We start from the raw sequence: 26,118 nt of genomic DNA, 5'->3' as shown, positions 1-26,118 counted from the left end.
CATGATGAGGCATGCTTGGGGATGAGTATACGGGTGCAGGCTATCCGTCCTTTATCATGTGAAGTTCTGCCGGAAACACTCAATCTATATAGAAAATTGCCTCCTACAATTCAGTATCAAGAGATGGTCTTAAAAGTCTGTCATACAGCGCACTCACCCCCCCCCCCCCTCCCCACCCCACCACCGCCACCACCAGTTTCTTGCAGATTTCTATCATTACTTTTGGAACTGCCCTCTACTTAGGGTAATCTGGTTGCAGGTTTGGAACTATGCCCTGGAACACTTGGTAAACTATATACCACTGATGTTTGGGCGATATTTGGAATCCTGCCAGAAGGTCAGCGAGTGGTGAAAGCTTGTAAAAGGCTTTTGCTAATCATAAGTGCGGTGTCCCTTAAGACAATATAACAGACATGGATTGATGCTACACCCCTAAGTTGCGGCTGCTTTAGGAGACGTTTTTCCATGTCTTTAACATGGATTGGGTTGAGGCTACACTGGAGAGGGAGAAATGTGTTTCTAAGTTTTTGTTTTTTTTAATCTGGGAGAGCTACAGTACAACCTTGGCTCCAGATCAATGGCGTAGGATTCATGAGTCTAAGAAACAAATCCAGTGGTACTATATTCATGAGATATCAGGTGATCAGCCGATCCATATTGAGTCTTCAAAAATGTTTCTCTCTTCTTTTCTTCCTTCATTATTGTTACATGCAACTTTTTTAGCATCAATTATTTTCCGTTTGTGAGCAACTCTGCATCAGATCCATATAGTCAGGACTGAAAGGCACAAAAGCCAGAAAGAAGCAACTTAATTAGAAAGAGAAAAAAACATATGCGAAGATGAGAGACCTTTACATTCTTTGTGTGCAGAAAATCTGAATATTAATCTAAATATGAAAATTGGACTAGGACTGGTTAATAACTTTGTATGGTTTTATGTTTTACGTACCTTAAGAGAGAACTGCACGTTTTGCAAACCGAGAACTCTGAATTGAAAAAACATATCACCGAACTTGAGAATAATTTGAAGGCAAAGAAGAAAGCTTTTGAGGATATGCAATTTGAGTTACAGGTATGTGTACTGAGGAATCACAGACCCAGCATTTAAAAAAAAACCTCAGGATAAAAGGTAATTTTTTTTTTTTGTATGAATTTCAAAATCAGAAGCAATGTATTATTGTTGATTTTACCAATATTAATTACAACAAGAACTTTAAGGCCCATTTTTCAAACCTTGGAGAGTGATAAATAGCATAGTGATAAAGTACCAATTGTTGCCAGACAGGTAACTGTTCTTATAATATTGAGATTAAAGAAATATTGTCTGATTGAAAATATCATTAATGATAAAAGATGATTTTTAACCATAGTGAATAGTATAGTGGATATATTTTATAGTAAGGAATAGATATGAAATATGTTTGAACATATGAGGTAATGTTTAGATGATTTAAGAAATAATGTTTTGTATTTGTGTGCATATAGATGTGTATTTGTGTAAGACATTGTGTAGGGAACAAGTTTATACTGCTCAAACCATAAGTGAGGCTAACGGAGGTTACAATATAACAAAGAATGTGTTTACAATCAAATGGACACTGGTGTACATTTAGATCAGAATCAAGATTTGCAATACAGTACATTTGGCAGTTATAAACTAGCTGGCCTTTTGTATTGTCCCGTTATAGTGCTGGCCAGAAAAAATGACAACATAAGATCTATTGATCGTTTACTGTACCAAGAAGTCCCAATTGTTGATGCTAGCACCCGAGACAAACAAATATAGGGGGTGATTCAGACTTCAGGCAGCGATCGCAGTCGGAATCTTTTTGTGGAGTGTGCACGTGCAGCGGCCGCACTGCGCGTTCACACCCCGGGAGCCCAGTGAGATGCTATTGGCATCTCTGGGCTGCAATCGTCTCTTCCTGATTAACAGGCAGAGGTGGTCACGGGGCGGGAGGGGACGTGCCAATGCCAACAGAGGCGTGTCCGGACCATTGGGGGGGGGGGCCACGGCGGCTGCGTGGGGGGGGACCACGGCGGCTGCGTGACGCCACATGCATTGGGGGGGGGGACCACGGCGGCTGCGTGGGGGGGGGGACCACGGCGGCTGCGTGACGCCACATGCATTGGGGGGGGGACCACGGCGGCTGCGTGGTGCCACATGCAGCTGCTGCAACAAGAAGCTCCCTGCCAGTGCGCAGGAGCTATGCTGGTAGGGATCTACTGGTCAGGTACGGTTTTGTACCTGTGCATCGGGGCAGAACCAGACATGCGGGGCGCACTAGCCCTATGATGGGCGTCCCCCCGCATGTCTGTAAAAGTGATCGTAGATGTGCTAAATTTAGCACATCTACAATCAACTCTGAATTACCCCCATAGTTACACTTCAAATAACCAAAGGAAGATTTTTGATGAATAAGGAAGTAACAAAATTTTATGACCGCAGGTTACATGTCCTGTTTGCCACCTTGGGGCAGAACAATTGGACATGTTTTACGACACTTTGGAATCTGACAGTTATCAGTTACAGGGAACCAATAGGAATATGTCAGTTTGAAATTGTATAAATGTAGATGAGTCCAGTCTGTAGCTAGTAGGAGTTGGAGTCAGGAGATGAAGTAGGACAGAAGATGCAAAGAGAAGAAGCTAAGTGCAGGAGGGAGACATGGTCAGACAGAGGAAAGGATTTCTAGGATGGTAACTATGGGGGTGATTCAGACCTGATCATAGCTGTGCTAAATTTGTGCTCCTAACTGCCATGTTACAGGCTGTGTTTGAAAAATGACAAATATGAGCTGATTGGTTGGTACTTTATCAACGTGCTATTTATCACTCTTCAAGGTTTGATAAATCTGGGCATACATTTAAAAGATTACAGTATAATTTCTGCAAATAAACTGTGTCATGTGCCATTTTCATATCAAATACTACTGAATCTAGCCAGGCCAGAATTAGGCCCAGATTTATCAAGCCTTGGAGGGTAATAGCATGGTAATAAAGTGATGCTGATGTGTTTTGAGCGTGGCGGTACTGTCCCTGCACCTCTGCACCCTGCCCTGCCTACATCCTAGCGGGAACACTAGGTTTAATAGTATTTCTCTAACGTCCTAGTGGATGCTGGGGACTCTGTTAAGGACCATGGTGAATAGACGGGCTCCGCAGGAGACTGGGCACTCTAAAGAAAGATTAGGTACTATCTGGTGTGCACTGGCTCCTCCCTCTATGCCCCTCCTCCAGACCTCAGTTAGAATCTGTGCCCGGCCAGAGCTGGGTGCTCCTAGTGGGCTCTCCTGAGCTTACTAGTAAAGAAAGTATTTTGTTAGGTTTTTTATGTTCAGAGAGCTTCTGCTGGCAACAGACTCTCTGCTACGTGGGACTGAGGGGAGAGAAGCAAACCTACTCACTGAAGCTAGGTTGAGCTTCTTAGGCTACTGGACACCATTAGCTCCAGAGGGATCGAACACAGGTACCTGACCTTGATCGTCCGTTCCCGGAGCCGCGCCACCGTCCCCCTCGCAGAGCCAGAAGACAGCAGAAGCAAGAAGACATCGAAATCGGCGGCAGAAGACTCCTGTCTTCACTTAAGGTAGCGCACAGCACTGCAGCTGTGCGCCATTGCTCCCACAGCACACCGCACACTCCGGTCACTGTAGGGTGCAGGGCGCAGGGGGGGGGGCGCCCTGGGCAGCAATTTAATACCTTTTTTGGCAAAAGAATAGACATATATATATACAGTCAGGGACTGTATATATGTCCGAGCCCCCGCCATTTTTACACATAGAAAGCGGGACAGAAGCCGCCGCTGAGGGGGCGGGGCCTTCTTCCTCAGCACTAACCAGCGCCATTTTCTCTTCACAGCTCCGCTGGAAGCAGCTCCCCAGGCTCTCCCCTGCAGTATCCAGGTACAGAAAGGGAAAAAGAGAGGGGGGGCACATAAATTTAGGCGCAAAAGACATAAAATCAGCAGCTATTGGGTAGTCACTTATTATAGTGTAAATCCCTGGGTTATATAGCACTGTGGTGTGTGCTGGCATACTCTCTCTCTGTCTCCCCAAAGGCCTTTGTGGGGTCCTGTCCTCAGTCAGAGCATTCCCTGTGTGTGTGCAGTGTGTCGGTACGTCTGTGTCGACATGTTTGACGAGGAGGGTTACGTGGAGGCGGAGCAAGTGCAGATAAATGTGGTGTCGCCGCCGTTGGGGCTGACACCTGATTGGATGGATATGTGGAAGGTCTTAAATGATAATGTAAGCTCCTTACATAACTAATCTGGGGAAAAGGGGAGTGGGGAAGCTACTGCACTAGTATAGTATTGTATGTTATTTTTTTACTACTACAAACCCCATATTATTTTCCATTTCATAAATTTGAATTAGTTATGGGGGTGCTGCCACACACCGTAGTGTTACCAACTTTACAGAACTTGTATACCAAAAAGAAGAAAGGATTGGTCTCAAATGGCGCACAAAAATAATTAAACAATTACCTAAAATATAACTTTTATTCCAGTTTATCTAAAAGACCTGTAACTGTGAAATATTAAAATATTAAAATATTAATATTTCACAGTTACAGGTCTTTTAGATAAACTGGAATAAAAGTTATATTTTAGGTAATTGTTTAATTATTTTTGTGCGCCATTTGAGACCAATCCTTTCTTCTTTTTGGTATACAAGCTCCTTACATAGAAGGTTTGATAACGCTGCAGCCTTGGGACAGCCCGGGTCTCAACCCGTGCCTGACCAGGCGACTCAGAGGCCGTCAGGGTCTCATAAACGCCCACTATCTCAGATGGTTGACACAGATGCCGACACGGAGTCCGACTCCAGTGTCGACGATGATGAGGCACATTTACAGCCTAAGATGACCAAGGCCATCCGCTACATGATTATTGCAATGAAGGGGGTATTGCACATTTCAGAGGATAACCCTGTCCCTGATAAGAGGGTGTATATGTTTGGGGAGAAAAAGCAGGCAGTGACTTTTCCCCCTTCACATGAAATAAATGAATTATGTGAAGAAGCGTGGAGTTCCCCTGATAAGAAAGTAGTGATTTCCAAAAAGCTACTTATGGCGTACCCTTTCCCGCCAACGGACAGGTTACGTTGGGAATCCTCCCCTAGGGTAGACAAGGCGCTGACACGCTTATCTAAGAAGGTGGCCCTGCCGTCTCAGGATACGGCCGCCCTAAAGGATCCTGCGGATAGGAAGCAGGAAGCTATCCTGAAGTCAGTTTATACACACTCTGTTACTCTACTGAGACCTGCTATTGCTTCGGCCTGGATGTGTAGCGCTGTAGCAGCATGGACAGATACTCTGTCAGAGGAGATAGATACCCTGGACAGGGACACTGTTTTGCTAACCCTGGGCCATATAAAAGACGCCGTCTTATATATGCGGGATGCCCAGAGGGACATTTGCCTGCTGGGCTCTAGAATAAATGCAATGTCCATTTCTGCCAGAAGGGTCTTATGGACTCGGCAATGGACAGGGGATGCCGATTCTAAAAAACACATGGAGGTTTTGCCTTATAAGGGTGAGGAATTATTTGGGGACGGTCTCTCGGACCTCGTGTCCACAGCGACAGCTGGAAAGTCAACTTTCTTGCCTCATGTTTCCTCACAGCCTAAGAAAGCACCGTATTATCAAATGCAGTCCTTTCGTTCTCAGAAAAGCAAGAAGGTCAGAGGTGCATCCTTTCTAGCCAGAGGCAGGGGTAGAGAAAAGAAGCTGCACCATGCAGCTAGTTCCCAGGAACAAAAGTCCTCCCCGGCTTCCACTAAGTCCACCGCATGACGCTGGGGCTCCACAGGCGGAGCCAGGAGCGGTGGGGGCGCGTCTCAGAAAATTCAGCAACCAGTGGGTTCGCTCGCAAGTGGATCCTTGGGCTGTACAAATTGTATCTCAGGGATACAAGCTGGAATTCGAAGTGACCCCCCCTCACCGTTACCTAAAATCAGCCTTTGCAGCTTCCCCCATGGAAAGGGAGATAGTGCTGGCGGCAATTCACAAGCTATACCTCCAGCAGGTGATAATAATGGTTCCCCTCCTTCAACAGGGAAGGGGTTACTATTCCACAATGTTTGTGGTACCGAAACCGGACGGTTCGGTAAGACCCATTCTGAATTTAAAATCCCTGAACACTTATCTGAAGAAATTCAAGTTCAAAATGGAATCGCTCAGAGCGGTCATTGCAAGCCTGGAAGAAGGGGATTTTATGGTATCTCTGGACATCAAGGATGCTTACTTGCATGTCCCCATTTATCCACCTCATCAGGAGTACCTCAGGTTTGTGGTACAGGACTGTCATTACCAATTCCAGACGTTGCCGTTTGGCCTGTCCACGGCACCGAGAATATTTACCAAGGTAATGGCGGAAATGATGGTACTCCTTCGGAAGCAAGGAGTTACAGTTATCCCATACTTGGACGATCTCCTCATAAAGGCGAGGTCCAGGGAGCAGTTGTTGATCAGCGTAGCACACTCTCAGGAAGTGTTGCAACAGCACGGCTGGATTCTGAATATTCCAAAGTCGCAGCTGATTCCTACGACGCATCTGCCCTTCCTGGGCATGATTCTGGACACAGACCAGAAGAAGGTGTTTCTCCCGGCGGAGAAGGCTCAGGAGCTCGTGACTCTGGTCAGAGACCTCCTAAAACCAAAACAGGTGTCGGCGCATCACTGCACGCGAGTCCTGGGAAAGATGGTGGCCTCATACGAAGCCATTCCCTTCGGCAGGTTCCATGCAAGGATCTTTCAGTGGGATCTGTTGGACAAGTGGTCCGGATCGCATCTTCCGATGCATCGGCTGATCACCCTGTCCTCGAGGCCAGAGTGTCTCTTCTGTGGTGGCTGCAGAGTGCTCACCTTCTCGAGGGCCGCAGGTTCGGCATACAGGACTGGGTCCTGGTGACCACGGATGCAAGCCTCCGCGGAATTGCAAATCGATGGGAACTGCCACAGGTGGACATGATGGCGTCCCGCCTCAACAAAAAGCTAAAAAGATATTGCGCCAGGTCAAGGGACCCTCAGGCGATAGCTGTGGACGCACTAGTAACACCGTGGGTGTTCCAGTCGGTCTATGTGTTTCCTCCTCTTCCTCTCATACCCAAGGTACTGAGAATAGTAAGAAAAAGAGGAGTGAGAACAATACTCATTGTTCCGGATTGGCCAAGAAGGACTTGGTACCCAGAACTACAAGAGATGATCACAGAGGACCCATGGCCTCTGCCTCTCAGACAGGACCTGTTGCAACAGGGGCCCTGTCTGTTCCAAGACTTACCGCGGCTGCGTTTGACGGCATGGCGGTTGAACGCCGGATCCTAACAGCAAAGGGCATTCCGGATGAAGTTATTCCTACGCTGATAAGGGCTAGGAAGGACGTGACAGCAATGCATTATCACCGTATATGGCGAAGATATGTTGCTTGGTGTGAGGCCAGGAAGGCCCCTACAGAGGAATTCCAGCTGGGTCGATTCCTGCACTTCGTACAGTCAGGGGTGACTATGGGCCTAAAATTGGGGTCCATAAAGGTCCAGATTTCGGCCCTATCCATTTTCTTTCAAAAAGAACTGGCTTCACTGCCTGAGGTTCAGACGTTTGTTAAGGGAGTGCTGCATATTCAGCCCCCTTTTGTGCCACCAGTGGCGCCTTGGGATCTTAATGTGGTGTTGGATTTCCTGAAATCCCACTGGTTTGAACCACTTAAGACTGTGGAGTTAAAGTATCTCACGTGGAAAGTGATCATGCTGTTGGCCTTAGCTTCGGCTAGGCGGGTGTCAGAATTGGCGGCTTTGTCGTGTAAAAGCCCCTATCTGGTTTTCCATATGGACAGAGCAGAATTGCGGACTCGTCCCCAATTTCTGCCAAAGGTGGTATCATCGTTTCATTTGAACCAACCTATTGTGGTGCCTGCGGCTACTCGGGACTTGGAGGACTCCAAGTTGCTGGACGTAGTCCGGGCTTTGAAAATTTATATATCCAGAACGGCTGGAGTCAGGAAGACTGACTCGCTGTTTATCCTGTATGCACCCAATAAGCTGGGTGCTCCTGCTTCAAAGCAAACTAATGCTCGCTGGATCTGTAGCACGATTCAGCAGGCTCATTCTGCGGCTGGATTGCCGCATCCAAAATCAGTGAAAGCCCATTCCACAAGGAAGGTGGGCTCTTCTTGGGCGGCTGCCCGAGGGGTCTCGGCTTTACAGCTTTGCCGAGCTGCTACTTGGTTGGGTTCAAACACCTTTGCTAAGTTCTACAAGTTTGATACCCTGGCTGAGGAGGACCTTGTGTTTGCCCATTCGGTGCTGCAGAGTCATCCGCACTCTCCCGCCCGTTTGGGAGCTTTGGTATAATCCCATGGTCCTTACGGAGTCCCCAGCATCCACTAGGACGTTAGAGAAAATAAGAATTTACTCACCGGTAATTCTATTTCTCGTAGTCCGTAGTGGATGCTGGGCGCCCGTCCCAAGTGCGGACTTTCTGCAATACGTGTATATAGTTATTGCTTAATAAAGGGTTATTGTTATGAGCCATCCGTTGAGTGATGCTCAGTTGTTGTTCATACTGTTAACTGGGTAAGGTTATCACAAGTTGTACGGTGTGATTGGTGTGGCTGGTAGGAGTCTTACCCTGGATTCCAAAATCCTTTCCTTGTAATGTCAGCTCTTCCGGGCACAGTTTCCCTAACTGAGGTCTTGAGAAGGGGCATAGAGGGAGGAGCCAGTGCACACCAGATAGTACCTAATCTTTCTTTAGAGTGTCCAGTCTCCTGCGGAGCCCGTCTATTCCCCATGGTCCTTACGGAGTCCCCAGCATCCACTACGGACTACGAGAAATAGAATTACCGGTGAGTAAATTCTTATTTTATTGTGTATCTCCTAAATATACTGTTCAGCTTCCATCACCTTCCTTGCTTCTTTTCTCAGGACTTGTCACATTACAATGGTGCAGGTTACTCCCTAAGGTGTACAGTATGTCTGTGTGAGCGTATGAGTTGTGATATTAGTTAGTCAAGACAGTATGAGCTACATGATGCGGTGGAGTCATGGTTTCACAGGGTATCGAATCAGAAGACAATCCAATATGATTGCAGAACAACGCATATTGTAGTTTGGGAGTGTTCACACCAATAGAGATTGGGGCATTAGTAGATAAAGTATTACTGAAAAAAATACTTCTAACTTTCTGATTGGTTAGGACCACAGGTAGGTATTGCTGTTTCTAAGTAATCAAAGAGTTTTTTCTTTCATGCTCTAATCAATCAGAGCGAAGTATCTCTGATTACAAACAATACCAGCTTGTTCTTTATGGTTTTTTATTTTATCAATCCAGTACGTAGATGCTACTTGGAAAGAATCCATTGGATCTGAGTGAGTAATAACTAGGGAAAAATAGGAAAGTTTTGGAAAGTATTTATTTTATCAAAAAGCATACTTTTCTGTGTGTGTTGGTGTTTTTATTTAAAAGTTTTGTTTTTACAAATTTACTGAAGGTCCCAGTGGGCCTTGGTTGTCAGAACATGCTGGCACTTCAAGTTATCCAAGTGCCAGCATGACACGGCAGCTATTAAATTTGGACATGGCATTGCTTGCTGAAGCCTGTAGTTCACCAGCAAAAAACACCTAAATCTATTTTTGTATGTATTTGTAGTGATTATTACTTGACTCTCAATGCCCAGGAGTGTGGGAAGAGCTCTAGTGCTGTCAGCACAAAGCTGTTTTTCCTTAAGTGTTGTGGAACCAGCATTTTTTGTGGGTCCCATTTTCCTAGAGAATGCAGCCCCATGCTAAACAGGTTAGGCTGTGAGTCATCTCTACTATGATGTCAGCAGAACAGCCTCTCAAAGCCTAGCACAGGTAACAGCATTTTTGGGGACCCCACACTTTGGTTCCTGCCAATTTTGCTGCTGACAGCTCAGGCTTTCCAGTAAAGCATAATGAGTCTCCACGCTGTCAGGCAACTGATCAAGCTGTCCCTGCTTCTTTAGCTCCCTTTCTGGACCTGGCATTGTGCCAGAGACCGTTACACCCTCTAGTTCTGGTGTTCAGACCCTACACACCGCTCAGCGGCTGACAGTGTGCACTCCATACCTATGCTGATGCCTTGTCCTCCTCCACAGTGGCGAGCATGCTGCTATTTCAATCATTTATACCTATGATCAGAGATTCTAATGAGCCAGTATATTAAAGCCTCTCTCTGGGAGCAGGTAGCTGTCAGAGTATTAGGTCCATACAAGGGCATAGCTGCCATATGTGCAGGGATTGCTGCTGCTATGGGGCCTAGAGCTGAGAGGGGCCACCTTCCCTGTCAAAGTTTCATGAGTTATACACATTTTTCACCATTGGGTGGTACATAGGGTCCTTACAATCTTTTGCTTTGGGGCCTTCTTTATACCTAGTTATGCTTCTGGACCTACTCATTGTAATATGGTATGAAAAGAAGTGGAGGACATTATAATGTTACATAATATAAACTGGGACATTTTAATGTGGTACAATATGAAGTGGAGGCAGTAGAATGTGGCATAATATGAACTGGGGTCACTGTATGTCATAATGTGAATTGGGGGTACTGTATAGCATAATGCAGTGGTTCCCAAACTTTTTTTAATCATGGCACCCTAGAGTATCAGAACTTTTTCACGGTACCCCCATGCCAAAAGTTTCTTTGAGAATTTTAGATAACAATATGTAAATTATGTTTGTGTCATCCTTAGATTCTTTAGTGTATTGTGGGACAATATTTGCTTCTGTTTGTCCTCATATTTTATAATTTGCAGCCACAAGCACTGGTTTTGCCTATTACTTTGACCAAAAATAGTTTGAATTGGTCCCGGACCACCAATCCAAGGCACCCCTGCTAGTGTCTTGAGGCATCCCAGGATGTCAAGGCACACAGTTTGGGAACCACTGGTATAATGTATACTGGCAGCCCTACCATGTGACATAATGTGAACTAGGGCACTACTATGTTTCATAAAATAAACTAGGGCACTACTGTGGGGCATAAAATTATCAACTGCTGCATAGAAGTGTCTCTTTAGAAGCATTAGGACAGGGATCCTTTCAAAATGTTGCTATGGGGCCCACAAAGTTCTGGCTACGCCCCTGGGTCCATACCCCTATTTTGGAGCATTATACAGTAGTTCTGGTCTCAAGTTTGTTGCTATGTCATGTTTCTCCTTGCTTGTCCTGAATACCCCTCTTGTCTGCTGCTTTGTACTGTATCTTGCATCTGTGATCTGGTTCTTAACTAAGTTGCACATATGCGAGAAAGCAACACAATTATCCACTTGATTGATTTTCATGAAAAGGAAAAGGCTTTGCAAAATAGTTAGGTATCTCGACGTCTTCTGAACCAGAGGACACTGCCCCTCTTGGCATAATCTGCTCTACCCTGGAGATTATGTGTCTGTTCCAAACTATAATTTCAATTGAAATGAGAGGATGGAACTGCTGTCAGTAGGTCCATGTACAGATTGCCTAACATAGAAATTAGATGATATTTGCAAATACCCTGAGTCAATGGAGCACGAGTTATCTGAGCTCTGCCAAGAACAAATAGATGATATTGAAAATCTTAATATCCTCAATGCTTCTCATCACCTGGCCGGAAGCCGCCATATCTGGATTGGACCACAGCGTGAACCACTGGGGGGATAAGTCCTCCTCTTGTTCAAACTCTGAGACTATGGGATATATTTACTACATTAGAATTATAGCAACCTCATATTTACTAAGCATCTGCTTTAGAAACTGACCAGATACTGATGGAAACAATAATAGATTTGCCTCTGGCAGATGAGCTGGTTTCAAGCACAGCACATATCACTATAACCTGTGCAGGCTTTGTACTAAAATAGCTTAATAACTATAAAATAAACAATTGTGTGAGCCCCCCATCCCAAATTGTTGGCCAGCCCTATGCACCAGAGCCTAGGCTGGTATGAAAAAATTGGGAGGAATAACAGTGTCGGAGTTCCTCCTATTTTCTAGTAACCAGCACTATGCTGAATCAGCCAGTGTGGAAGGGCCCCTTCCATACTGGCAACCAGCCTTTGACAGTTTAGCCCTGGGCTGGAGTCCCTAGGGAAGTAGGAACCTCCAAGAATGGGTTCCTCCCTAAACCAGCTCAACAGGGCACTACTCAAAACATCTGGGATTTGGGTGCAGAGGTAATATTCATAATAAAATGTAAACAATATTGTTCTTTACAGGTGAACTACAGGTCCCAGCAAGCCTGCCTGAGCATGATGGGACTTGGCAAATCAAAAGTGCTTGCATTTCATGACACAAAGGGCCCAGTGGCACCTGTACAGAAAAAAAAAATTAAAACACATTACACCCACACTGAATATATGTATATATTTTTAAGTAAATACACCCCGACACAACCCCAGTTTACCTATCTATTATTCCCAGTTTGAAGGGGTCACTCAGCAGTTCTCTGTGTCTGTGTGATAATATCCCTGTGCATGTCCTACCAATTTTCCTGTTTATGAATCCGTCAGTTTAGGCACGTCTTGTGATGTACATGCCAACATTTAGGTGAACGCTTGTTGAAAACACCTGCCTAAAGTAAGATGAGTGTATTTAGTGGTGAAAGGTTTCATGAACGTTTAAATGCTAAGAGCTCCATTTAAGAACTGGTGTTTATAAAGAAACCCTAACGCCATTTATAAATTGCGCTGCATAAGTAGTAAAGGCAATTGCGACCCAGTTATTGCCTTTCAGTCTTCAGTCCCATCACTTATACCTCTTTTACACTCGCAAAAATATCCCGGGATATTGCACATGAACGCGCATAATCCCGGGATTTTGCTCAGTGTGAAAGCGTACAGGGACAATTTCCCGGGACGAGCATCCCGGGATTTCATCCCAGGTCTCGACCAGGGTTGAATCCGGGACCGTCCCGGGAAGCTGTGTAGTGTGAAAGGGCCCGTCCCGGGATATACTACCCGGGACTGTTAAAAGGCCTCGGATTGGAGCTTTCTTGGGCTCAGAAAAGATGATGTCATCTTTCAGAGCCATGGGGAGCATCCTGGAAGCCTGGAAGCAAGGCAGCATGGCGACCTGGACAGACCAGGAGGTGAGAGAGCTGCTCAGCATTAGGGGAGAGGAGGAAATAATGAGGCAGATCACAGGCACAGTGAAAGATGCAGTCATTTATAAAAACATATCCAAGATGCTTGAAGCCAGAGGAATGAACCGTACACAACAGCAAGTTTTAAACAAAATGAAGACTCTGAAAAAGCAGTTCTTGACGGTGCAGGCCATTTCTAATGACATACATATGCATTTGCAGGGATATCCCGGGATCAGTGTAAATGGGGCTGTCCCCGGTTGATCCCAGGTCTTAGTCCAGTGTGAAAGGGGTCAGTCCCAGGAATGCATCCCGGGAGTGACCTGGCTGTGTGAGTGTAAAAGGGGTATTAGTCACATCTTGGAGGTGGTACACTCATTTATATGTCACTCTGAGGCATCAATCATACACATGCAAACAGTGGGTCATTGTGTTGGTAAATATTAAGTTAGCATGTTATCTACAGCATAATAGTTGCAATACACATTTTTGGAAAAGCTGTTTATGTACATCTGAGTATGGTTGTCTTCTACTTCCACATATCTTCATTTATTTTTGTCTACTGCAGTACATTCATGAATGTTTTTGCTTATGTTCATATGTATTTTTAGATTTCCAATTGGATTTTTGCAATTGTCCTCATAATATTGATATTTTGTTTACATCAGGTTGAAAACAAATTGCCTGTAAAGAATGTAAATTTTAAAGAAAAGGAAAAAACTGAGGAAAATCCAAGTAAAGACGAGCTTACTGATATCTCCTGCACTTGTCACATTGCCATTAGTTGCCCATATGAGTTACAGCCTGGCCAGGCACTTATCACGTTTGAGAGTGAACAAGGTACAGTACTTGAACACATGCATTTCAATGGAAGGAAGTTTGCAAGTTGTGGTGTAATTTATCGTATGTGTTTAACATCTCATCACCTATTACATTAATACTTTACCTTGTCAGTTTAACCAGCTTTTAAGAGCACTGGCCAAGGGCAGCCTTAAAAAAAAGGAGGGGTTTATGGGGAAATAGCGCACTGGTTTTCACTTTCCTTGGGTGAATTATATACTGAACCGGTATGAATATTAATTGATAACTAGTTAGTAACAAATGAATATGTTTAGTACAAGACTCATATATAGGACCGGTGGTTCTCCCTAGAGTTATATATTTCTCTTCCTTCCTACTTTATTTCCATGGGATCTGGTCTGAAGATCGACACTGTCTAGGTCGACCACTATAGGTCGACAATCACTAGGTCAACAGGGTTTGAAGGTCGACAGGGTTTCTAGGTCAGAAGGTCGACATGAGTTTTTCACATTTTTTTTTCTTATTTTGAACTTTTTCATACTTTGCGATCCACGTGGACTACGATTGGAACGGTAATCTGCCCGAAGCATGGCGAGCGAAGCGAGCTATGCGAGGGGACTTGGTGCACTCATTTCGGCTTCCCGGTTACTGTACGCAGAAAACAACACAAAAACAAAACAAAAACCTCATGTCGACCTTTTGACCTGTCAACCTAGCAAATGTCGACCTAGAAACCGTGTCGACCTAGTGACTGTCGACCTATAGTGGTCGACCTAAACATTGTCGACCTAGACACTGTCGATTTGATGGTCCACATCCGTTTCCATTTCTACATTTAATTGCATCTTATTAATAACACATATGTATGACGTGTTCACTATCCATTCAGACACTGCATTTTTGAACAACATTCACCTTATTTATGCTGGTGAATTCCCAATAGGAATTGTACTGGTGTCTGCATTCATTTTATTTTGTGACTACAACAATTGTTGCAAAATATCAAATGTTGCAGTAGCATTGGTACTAACAATTTGGAGTGATCCCAGATACAGTTATGTTAAGAGGATCCTGGAAATAGCGAATCAGGCTGACATTGTTCTAGTGTATACCCACCCATAAACTACCAACCAATAAGCTCCTAACTGTCATTTTTCAAACACAGCCTGTAACATGGCAGTTAGTTGTTGATTGGCTGGTGCCTTAACTCTCTCCACTTAATCACTCCGCAAGGCATAGTTAGTACATCCCTGAGTCTTTTCTCTTTGAGACCTTCTGTACAGTACCTTTATTATCTATGGGATTGCACTGCATGTAATGAAAGACCCAGAAAGAATATGACATTTAGGGCGAGAGTCAAATGTTTTGTACACTGCCGGCGTCTACATTTCAGCTCGCATCCGCCGGGGGTGATGAGCTGAAAAGTGATCCTTTTGGTCGCCCAAACAGCACTTTTCAGGATCGCGCCCATTAGTTTAGTCGAGTTTAGCACGTTCAGTGCGATAGGGGACATCAATTGTATATTGTCCACTGCGATCTCCCGTCACTTCAGACAGGAGATCGGGGGCGATAACATTTAAATTAACTTTTTTAAGTTTTTTCTCTTTATTACAGTTGCCAAAGACATTATTAACAAAGGAAAGCATATCCTGAAATTAAATGGTGCAGATGTAGAAGTGAGAGCTCATGGAATAAACCCAGAAAGAACAGTGGAGTTTGAGGTACAACAAAACCATATATTGTATAACATTGTGAGACTGGCTATAGACAGTGTATCATTCGTGCGTCACTTGTCTTCATTTTCTGTTTTATAGGTAAATCTGGATATTTCTACCAAGAAACTATGTGTTAGCGGACTGCCTGCTGACATCCCAGATCAGTTACTGAAGGACAAATTGGAGCTTACTTTCTACAAGTCTAATATAGGAGGTGGAGAGATTGAGGCGGTGGACTACAACAGGAATAAAAACTCTGCCTGCATTACATATCTACATAATGGAGGTGTGTTTATATATCTAATACAACCATAGTTACTAAGTGTGTACTCCACATGCTCATGTTCCCTAAATGTAACAAATGTTCTCCTTAATCCAGCAGGCCATTGATTATTCCAACACCAGTTTGATTTTGTATTAACTAGGAAAAATAGTAATCAGTGTCTGGCCTGTATATTAAGTACAGACCTAAACAGGGGCTTGGGGGGAGCTCTAGCAAAGCTTGTAGAGAGATAAAGTACTACCTAATCAGCTCTTGTCCCTAAACAGGCTGTGTTTGAAAAAGGACTGGCACCGATTGCTTGGTACTTTATCTCTCTCCACTTTATCTCTCTCCAAGCTTGATAAATCTTTCCCTTAGAGAAAAATGCGCTGGTCCCATAGCACAATTCTGAATGGACCCCCAGGGTTTCTGCAGAGGCATAGCCTGCCCTTACTTATCTCAGGTAGACCCCTCTTTTTGATTGTGGCTACGCTGTGCGCCACTCTGGTCTTCCTGCTCAGAGAGCAATGAGCATGAGCTTCCTCTATCTGAATAGGCTAATTTCCTTTCAGTACTGGATTATGGAAGGCACATATGCAGGGCTGCCTGTAAAAAATAATAGTGCAATGGAACTTTGAAGAAATATGAACTGAAAGCTGGTGGGGGACCGGGTGGTCTTCAGTTTGCCGGCTGTTGGGATCCCGGCGCACAGTATACCGGTGCCGGAATCCCGACACCCGGCATACCGACACCTTTTCTCCCTCTTGGGGGTCCACGAATCCCCTGGAGGGAAAATAAGTAGCATGGTGCGCGTAGCGCGCCACTGTGCCCGCAGCGTGGCGAGCGCAGCGATCCCGCAAGGGGCTCATTTGCGCTCGCCCAGCTGTCGGTATGCTGGTGGTCGGGATTCCGGCGCCGGTATGCTGGCCGCCGAGAACCCGGCCGCCGGCATACCATACTACACCTTGGGGGACCAAATGTGGCCTGGGGTGATGAAGTTTAAGTCTGGGCTACATAAGGCATAAAGTAATAATAAAATACTATATAGAAGAATATATTTCATTGTCCATATTACTCTCCTTCAAAGTGGCTCAGCGTGTCCTAAAAAGGAGTCAACACCAGCTGGCAGTCGGGTGTGCTGAACATGAAATTACAGTGCAACCAGTTGTAGAACAACATTTGCACAAACTGCAGGTAAAAATATGCGGTCATTTTCTAGATATGTATTTGTAAATCGATACTGTCAGATGTTTTAGGAAGCACCAGAAATGGTAGCGGAATAGAAACAAGTGATTTGTTTTAAAGGCATTCACCTCACATCAAGAAATGTGCATCCACACATGTCCTATCCCTGGTGCAAAAAATCTGTCTGAGAACAGGCGTATTAATGTGTACGCTCAACTCAGTGTATACCTCACAACATATAGGGGCCTATCAATTAATATTTGAGAGCCATCCCCCTAAAACACCTATTACAGATAACTGCTGCGGTCCCCTATTTTTTATTGAAAAAGCAGCCCCATACAAACCTACTGTATGGGGGCTGCTTATTTGCTGAATTTACCAAGCTCCGGAGTGTGAGAGTGTGTGGCCCTCGTAGCTAACACAAAAAAGTACTGGGAGAGGGGTCCACTAGATCCTTCCCCTGCACTCTCCACTTGTGCATGCGTGGTCAGTAGAGCCCGGCTCATGAAGGAGAAATGGGGTGATCGCATTAATGATCACTTGACTTGTAACATACCGCAGGGATGGGTTCCTTTCAGAGACCCTGACCATACGGGTGTATTTTAATACATCCCTGCAATCTGTGAATAGCAGCGGTAAGGAATTACACTTCATTCTAGAACCTGATCATTGATAAATATGCCCCTCATATATGCCAACTTTTGACAAAATAAGTCCCATTGTATTTCAGTCAAACTCTTCCCCAGTTGATCCAAACTCCACCCTGACTTGCACACTTTTGACACAATTCTGCCCCTTTTGAGGTCCGTGAATCAGGACTATATCAGGATAGTTTGGAGGTATACCAGTGGTAAGACATAATATTCAGTACATCCCGCAGCAATAATTTACTACAGTTTCTAGATAAAATATTCCATATCTGAAAGTAAATAAAACTCAACCACATTTCCTTCAGTTACAGTCTTTGAATTAACCATATTCCACAATCTATTTTTTTATTATTGTATCACAGTCAATTGTTTCTGAGTATCTGGGTATGTTTACATTGCAGATATGTTCTGGCATTGTCAAAAGAACGGTGCTGTTGCGTGGGATCAAAGTTGACCAAGAAAATGAAGATGACGTTGAGGATATTATACAGATTCATTTTCAGAAAGCGAGCAATGGTGGCGGTGAGGTGGAAGCAGTTGCGTTTGCCCTCGGAAAGAATAAAGTGGCTGATTTTGAGGAAGATTTGAATTAAGTCTGAAGCATTTGTTCTGAATCCTGTTCTATATTATTACATCCTACAGACATGCCTGCATTCATTTAAAAATCTTTATATAAAAACACAGCAAATTTATACCTGTATTAACTTATAAGTGTAAATTGGCTGCTTCCTCCCTTTAGCAAAGCCCTGGCAACTGCACAATAATCTCTGGCGCTTTGAAGTTTATAGAAAAGTGTTAACCAATCAAATATGCCTGACAAATAGGGGTGTGACATCCAAGGAACAATAGTAAAACATAAGTTCTCTGTCTGTGGTTTCAAATGGTCCTCTATAGACTCTTGCCAATCCTGTAACTACAGCAACACGGGAGCTTATGTGGTATCTGCAGATGGACTCAATGTCCATGATGGATCCAACAAGTTTTATTTGGAGAACACCAGACTTAAGCTGAGTGTACACTATGCAACATAGCTTACACTATATATTGTTCCAACATGGATCAGAACAATAGTGTATATCGTACACTTTATATCGTGTGTACCTGCAATCCGTCGTACCCAAACATCATTCCTTGGATCCTACCATTGGATGTGCTGAATGGGATGATTCCACTGACGACGCAATGTGTTCCCTGCAGTATGTAAAGATAAATCGGACGTTGTACGATATATCGTATAGTGTGTATGGTGGCGCAATGTCTTGTTATATTGCGTTGCACATCGTTCTAGTCTGTACCCAGTCTCTACTTATAAACCGGTAGTGATTTACTTAGCTGTCTGAGTGTCTCTTGGTGGTGGCATACTGTAGCATTAACCTTATTTTTACTATATGCAATGTACATTATTTTCTTTTTTTTTTTAAAAGAGGTCTCTTTGCTAAACTATTGTACTTATCAATGTCCCATGTTTGGGTAGTTCTCTGTCCACAAAATTTGACAATTCATTCTTTGTTTAGTTAATTGATAAATGGATAACTGCCTTATCCATTATCATCCTGTTTAGTTAGTGCCAGCAGACAGCAAATCTCAACTCCATCATGTAACAATCCTTCTGGTGAAAATAAATTTGACAACTAACCTGGTCTGTATATTGTTTTTTTTGGGGTTTAAAACCTCTAACAACGCATATGTCCATTTATGATTTGTACTCAACAGAGGAGTGGATGTCAGTAAATATGGGAGAGGGTTTTTTTTTAATATGTTTTCATTGCCCTTATTCTCAGGATAGTCATATAGGGATCTACTGTAAGTACAGGTTGAGTATTCCATATCCAAATATTCCAAAATACGGAATATTCCGAAATACAGAATTTTTTGAGTGATACTGAGATAGTGAAACCTTTGTTTTCTGATGGCTCAATGTACACAAACTTTGTTTAATACACAAAGTTATTAAAAATATTGGCTAAAATGACCTTCAGGCTGTGTGTATACGGTGTATATGAGACATAAATGCATTCTGTGCTTAGACTTAGGTCCCATCACCATGATATCTCATTATGGTATGCAATTATTCCAAAATACAGAAAAATCCGATATCCAAAATACTTCTGGTCCCGAGCATTTTGGATAAGGGATACTGAACCTGTACTGAGCCTTGGAGAGAGCTACAGTTGACGGCGATACAGGGGTCTATTCATTAAGGCTTTCGTTATACAATTGTTCCTTTTCACTATATATCATTGCAATGCGATATATAGCTTGATTAAGTAGCAATTTATGTAACCTCACCTGTTTCATGATACAATCCAGTATAACAGGATCCGGCGGACCCATCTTCTCTTTTTATTCCACTAACCTATCTGGGCGTGTTTTTCTTTTTCTCTGTTTGCACATGAGCTGGTTTCATTGCTTGGACATTTGTGCATGCGGCAGCGTAATCCTTGTGATTATGTGTGCGCATACCCAGAACTGGGTAAAAAAGGGGTGGAGCTTGGTTCCGGTGAGTGACAGAAACAGTGTGAAGTAATAACTTCCCTATCAGTTTTATCACAATGCCCAGACTACGCCATCCTAGTATGGTGAATCTGAACACACTCGAAAAGCAGAAAACAATGCTTTCCGTCCTTTCATGAATAGCAGTCTACAGTATGGTGATGCGTTTCAGGCACTGAGTGGGGGCGCTGCTGGAGAAGTCAGGAACTTCTCCACTGTAACCTGCTCTATGAATAGCAATAGGCAGAGAAAGGTCCCGTTTACATCAAAAAAAGGGCTTTTCTCTGCCCTATGGGGGTAATTCTAAGCTGATCGCAGCAGGAAATTTTTTAGCAGTTGGGCAAAACCATGTGCACTGCAGGGGGGGCAGATATAACATGTGCAGAGAGAGATAGATTTGGGTGTGGTGAGTTCAATCTGCAATCTAAATTGCAGTGTAAAAATAAAGCAGACAGTATTTACCCTGCACAGAAACAAAATAACCCACCCAAATCTAACTCTCTCTCTGCACATGTTATATCTGCCTCCCCTGCAGTGCACATGGTTTTGCCCAACTGCTAAAAAATGTCCTGCTGCGATCAACTTGGAATTACCCCCTATGTCTGGACCATGAACTACAAACCAACCAGCTCCTATCTGTCATTTTACAAAACCAGACTATAACATGCCATCCACTTAACCTTTGAGGCTTAGTACATTAATCATATAGAAACATAGAATTTGACGATAGATAAGAACCATTTGGCCCATCTAGTCTGCCCCTTTCCTCAATCATCCATCAAGGGGATGCTGCGTCATGACCTCTGGGTTAGAGTGTGGGCTATGGAGGTTAGGCATAAAAACACACTAAAAACTAACTCCTCCCCCCATCTCCAGCAGAGCCTCAGTCTACTTTTTTGTGCCTTGGAGGAAGGCACACTTTTTTCTTCTCCTTAGCTTTTAGCTAGGTTTAATTTCTTTCTTTTTCCTTTATTATGATGCTTAGCCCCTGTTACAGGCGGCAAGCATTGCCAGAGTGGGGTTAGACAGTTTAGGAGCTTCTGTGAGCTCTCTTCTCACTTTGCTTTGCCTCTGGTGGAGTCACTAAACCATTGTGGTGCCTGGGTCTTCCCCCCCGGATCACAGTTGTCTGAGGAGGCGCTGGATAAGGTAAGAACAGCCACAGCCTGCCTTGGCAGCGCTGGGCTATCACTTTTAGTGTGTGTGTGTTCCAATGCTACCCTACTGTTTTGTTGAATTTCCGCTGTGTAGGGGAGAAGGGGGGCGCGTGTGCACCACTGCCCGGTATTGCCGGTGTTTATGGAGACCGCTTCGGCTGCCGCTAAGTCCCGCTGCTCCCGCCGTAGCTGCTGCTTAGCCCCGCCTCTGCAACGGTGCACCGCCATTTTGGGAGCTGCTCTCCCTGCCTCTTCCTTTAAAAGACCTTTGAAAAAGCAGCAGTTCTGGCTGTGAAACACATTGGGTGTGCGCTTCTTTGTCACCTTAACCCACTGAAAAGAGTGATTATCGCCTGAACTATCATCGGACCTGCAAAACAACAATTGCTGGACTGTTTTCTATCTAAAGGATTGGACTGTCTTAAAGCCATCGCAATTCTGGTGAGGACTTCCCATCTTTGAACTTTGGGACTGCTACTCCTCCAGCGTTGGAAGTGAGATAAACCGTTCCTGGAACTGTGCCATCAGCCCTAAGAAACTATCATTGTCCACCTGCAAAATTTGCATTGGCCTATGAGAAATATTTGGAACATGCGTGATGTGGTATGCATTTATATGGTGACCAGAAGCATCATGTTTACAGTGTATTATTTATGAATTCATTTTTAACTGCTGTATTTTGTATGAATTGATTTTTATCTAAATGTGTTGGTACTAGACAATCCATCTGTTTTAGCGCTGCTTCCATTGCTTTTTGTATGTATCTATTTTTTAAGTGTGACTAACGGAATTTAGGCAGCTGCTTTCATCAGTTTGGAAACACACCCCACTAGCGCCCTTCCAACCTAGGTTGTTTTTTCCTTTTCTTGCTTGCACCCATACCTAGATTTGCTAAGCCTATGGCCCAGACCACTAACTTAAAGGATCCAGCGGCCAGTGCATAGATCGTTAGGGCCGTCGAAGATTGGGTTTCTCAGATTATCTAGGGTGTCCATTCTGATAACCCTACTCGGATCCTTCCACTGACCTCTCAGGTCACGGAGGCTCTGTCATATGTTACCACTGCTCTATTGGACTCTGTTTCCCTACAAGCACGCATCTCCGTCCTTTCAATAGCTGTGCGTTGCTCCCTCTGGTTGCGCTTCTGGAATGCCAATTCAGAATCTAAGCACACTTTGGAAGCATTTCCATTTGAAGGGGAATTCCTGTTTGGGCTGGAGCAGGAAAAGATTATCACCAAGGCTACTGGTGGAAAAAGCCCCTATCTTCTGGTTTTGAAAAGCAACTCGAAACCTGCCAGGTTTCAATCCTTTCGGCCTCAGGGCAGGGGATCCTTTACTTGCTTCCTTCCAGTCCTTTCGGAGTAATTCCAGTTTCTCCCGAAGAGGTGCCTTTCGAGGCAGAGGTGCCCACGGTACCCACTGACCGTGATCTAAGCCAGTCGACAAAACCTCAGCATGACTATCTCAGTCCTGCCATCGAGCCCCAGGTGGTAGATGCCTGCTTGGTCTTGTTCCGGGACGTTTAGTTGGATTCCAAATCGGATCACTGGGTAAGCGGCGGCATTTCCAGGGGTTAAAAGAGCATATACTGCACAGGTTTATTGTGACCCCTCTACCTCAGGACCCGACAAGGAATCAGGCCTTGTTTCAGGCTGTTTCTTCTCTTTCGAGGGTGGGGGTCATAGTGCCGGTTCCGGAACAGCAGCGGGGTCTCTGGTTCTACTCATATTCCTGGTGTACAAGTCGGACGGCTAATTTTGTCCAATCCTCAACTTAAAGCTGTTGAACCCGTACCTCCACCTTAACAAATGTAAAATTGAGTCCATTTGTTCTGTCAACTTGGCCATGGAAGTGAACAAATTTTTGGTTTCTATCGACACAAAGGACGCATACCTGCATCTACCCATTTGGCAGGGGCACCACCACCTGCTACACTTTGCAGTGGGTACTTACCACTACAAATTCCAGGCCCTTCCTTTTGGTCTCTCAACGGCTCCCAGGGTGTTTACGAAAATAATTGCTCATGGGATCACCATACTCCGAAAACAGGGTGTCAACATCACTCCTTACCTGGACAACTTGATCCTCAAGGCCCTGTCTGAGGCTCTACTTCAGACGCATGTAGGCCTAACATTGGAAACACTCCAATCCCTCGGTTGGCTGATCAATGTTCCCAAGTCTAGACTTCTACCATCCCAGCGGGCGGTGTTCCTGGGCCTACTCTTCGACACTGTCGTTCAAAGAGTCTTCCTTCCTCCGGACAAGGTTGCAGACCTCCAGTCCATAATACACACTCTACTTAGTTTACCTTGAGTGTTGGTGCTCCGATGCATGCAGTTACTCGGCCTTCGAGGTGGTCCCGTTTTTTCCCGCTTCCATGCCAGGACGTTGCAGTTTCAGATCCTGTGTCATTGGTCCCCGTTGGCTTTCCGATTGGACACTCAGATTTTTCGCCTGTCAACCCAGACTCATCACTCTCTCCAGTGGTGGCTTCACATGCCACATCTGACCAAAGGATCTCCCTTTTCTGTCTGAATTTGGCATATAGTGACAACGGAAGCCAGTCTCAGGGGTTGGGGCGCCGTCATCACCATCTTCAGGGTCGGTAGTCCGGGGTGGAAGCAACATTTCCAATCAACATCCTCGAACTCCGTGGCATTCACAATGCATTACAGCAGCTTCAGGGACTTGTTCGGGATCATCCCATCCGCATACAGTCGGACAATTCGACGGCCGTCACTTACATAAACAGGCGGGACTCACAGTTGGAGAGCCATGAGGGTGGTAGCCCACATTATTCTGTGGGCAGAGCCCTGGGTTCTGATGATATCAGCAGTCTTCATAACCGGCGTAGACAATTGGAAAGCCGACTTCCTCAGTCATCATACGGTCCATCCCAGGGAATAGGAGCTCAATCAAGAAGTTTTTCTCTCTCTCTGGTCGCCAAGTGGGGTCTACCCAACATTGGGTCTACCCAACATTGACTTGATGGCATCTCACCTCAACAAAAAGTACAGAGCTCGCGCACGGGATCCTCAGGCTGTATTTGTGGACGTCATGACAGTGCCTTGGCACTTTCGTCTCGGGTACCTGTTTCCACTCTGGCTATGATTCCTCGAGTATTTCAACAGGTTCGGAGGGAGAACAACAATAAACAAAATGGGACCCAGGTCCCAAATTGTTATGTACCAGCGCTTTAAATCAATTTAGACGTCTATCAGTATTTCAGCTGCTGAGTGAAAACAGCCTGCCAAGCTGCATCTATAGGAGTAAAACTAATAAATAAAAAGACACTCTGCGCTCAAAACACGTGTGTGTGTGTGTGTGTGTGTGTGTGTGTGTGTGTGTGTGTGTATGTATGTATGTATGTATGTATGTGTGTGTGTATATATATATATATATATATATATATATATATATATACATACATATACATATATACAACATCGGATAGGCACTCACCCTTCCCTGTAAATGGAGCCCCGGTGCCTTCTGGAAACTGTTATACATACGGCACTTCCTAGCATGCAGTGACACTCAGAGACAGACTCATGGATATTCAAAACAAGCGGTGTTTATTCCATTCTAGTGCAAAAAAGACAATCCAACGTTTCGGGGTGCTAACACCCCTTTGTCAAGGTGAACAAATAAGAAGTGTGTAGTAAAACAAAGTGATTACCTTTATAGGTGAAGAAGTCCCGCCGGCGGGAGGTACAGCAATCTTTTAGGGGAAGACGTGAACTTCCTTCCCAGCTTGTGAGTAAGTGACGTAATGTACGAGCGCTGGTCACATGCTACATGTATCATGTGACCAGCGCTCGTACATTACGTCACTTACTCACAAGCTGGGAAGGAAGTTCACGTTGGATGGTCTTTTTTGCACTAGAATGGATTAAACACAGCTTGTTTTGAATATCCATGAGTCTGTCTCTGAGTGCCACTGCATGCTAGGAAATGCTGTGTATATATATTTAGAGAAAGGATGGCACTACATCGTAGTGCCATCAAAAAAGCTTTTGAAAAAGGTTGCAGTGAACAGCCATTTGCTCGACATTGCTTAAGTGCCAAACATGGGGTTGCTAGTATACGTGCAACCTTGATTGACCATGTCCCTAATAATATTAGAGGTGGCGATAGAGGCAGACGTCTGCTCCAAAAGGAGACACGTTGGATTTTCTCTCTGGGAACACTAGCACCCAGGGGGTTAAATGAAAACATGAGCCTGCAATGTTTTCTTTAAACTGGTTGCCCTATTTGGGCTATCTAGAGCGATATTTATAGTCCTGTACTTATATGCCTGAACTCTGATACCCAAAGTGCTTAAAGTCATTTGGTAATATCCTATAAGTGTGTTTTTAAATGTATGTGTTCTCACTTATTTGTTTTGTCCACAGGAGGTTTTGCTGCAGCGGCACCTTCGGGACACGCTGGGCCGTTGCTATGGATACTCTCCTGTTCGTTCGGCTGCCCCGTCGCGTCATCGCTCCGCGACGCTACACGACGTCACTCCATGATGCGGAAGCCAGCGTGGCGAGGGGGCTGGCGGCGGCGCCGACGAACAGGTGAGTATGCTTAGGTTTAATGGTTGTAGTTATATATGTATGTTGCACTTATGTGTGTTGTTCTGTTGCTGAATTTTGGCCCTGAGGACGGGGATTCACCCCGAAACATGTTGGCCTTTTGGTCTCAATAAATGACCTATTTCTTCTGATGAAAGCCTGTTTGAGTGCCGCCTTACTTCCATCCATGTATATAGTGACCACGGTCACAGGG

General features: G+C 44.6%; 1 protein-coding gene across 2 annotated transcripts in view; it reads left to right on the top strand.

Annotated features, from left to right (window-relative positions):
- NMI (N-myc and STAT interactor) overlaps positions 1 to 19,328 on the top strand; it is an 85,592-nt gene extending 66,264 nt beyond the window's left edge. For both annotated transcript variants that reach the window (XM_063933755.1, XM_063933756.1), the window contains exons 4-9: positions 956 to 1,072; positions 13,749 to 13,920; positions 15,496 to 15,602; positions 15,696 to 15,882; positions 16,946 to 17,052; positions 18,095 to 19,328. In XM_063933755.1, the coding sequence (XP_063789825.1) occupies positions 956 to 1,072; positions 13,749 to 13,920; positions 15,496 to 15,602; positions 15,696 to 15,882; positions 16,946 to 17,052; positions 18,095 to 18,286 (882 nt within the window). In that variant the 3' untranslated portion in view covers positions 18,287 to 19,328. The remainder of the gene's footprint in view (positions 1 to 955; positions 1,073 to 13,748; positions 13,921 to 15,495; positions 15,603 to 15,695; positions 15,883 to 16,945; positions 17,053 to 18,094) is intronic.
- The last annotated feature ends 6,790 nt before the right edge of the window (positions 19,329 to 26,118 follow it).

Source organism: Pseudophryne corroboree, chromosome 7 (assembly GCF_028390025.1).
Source record: "Pseudophryne corroboree isolate aPseCor3 chromosome 7, aPseCor3.hap2, whole genome shotgun sequence".
Classification (NCBI taxonomy): Eukaryota; Metazoa; Chordata; class Amphibia; order Anura; family Myobatrachidae; genus Pseudophryne; species Pseudophryne corroboree.
Note: the sequence above shows the minus strand (reverse complement) of the source record. Positions and strands in the feature narration are given on the sequence as shown.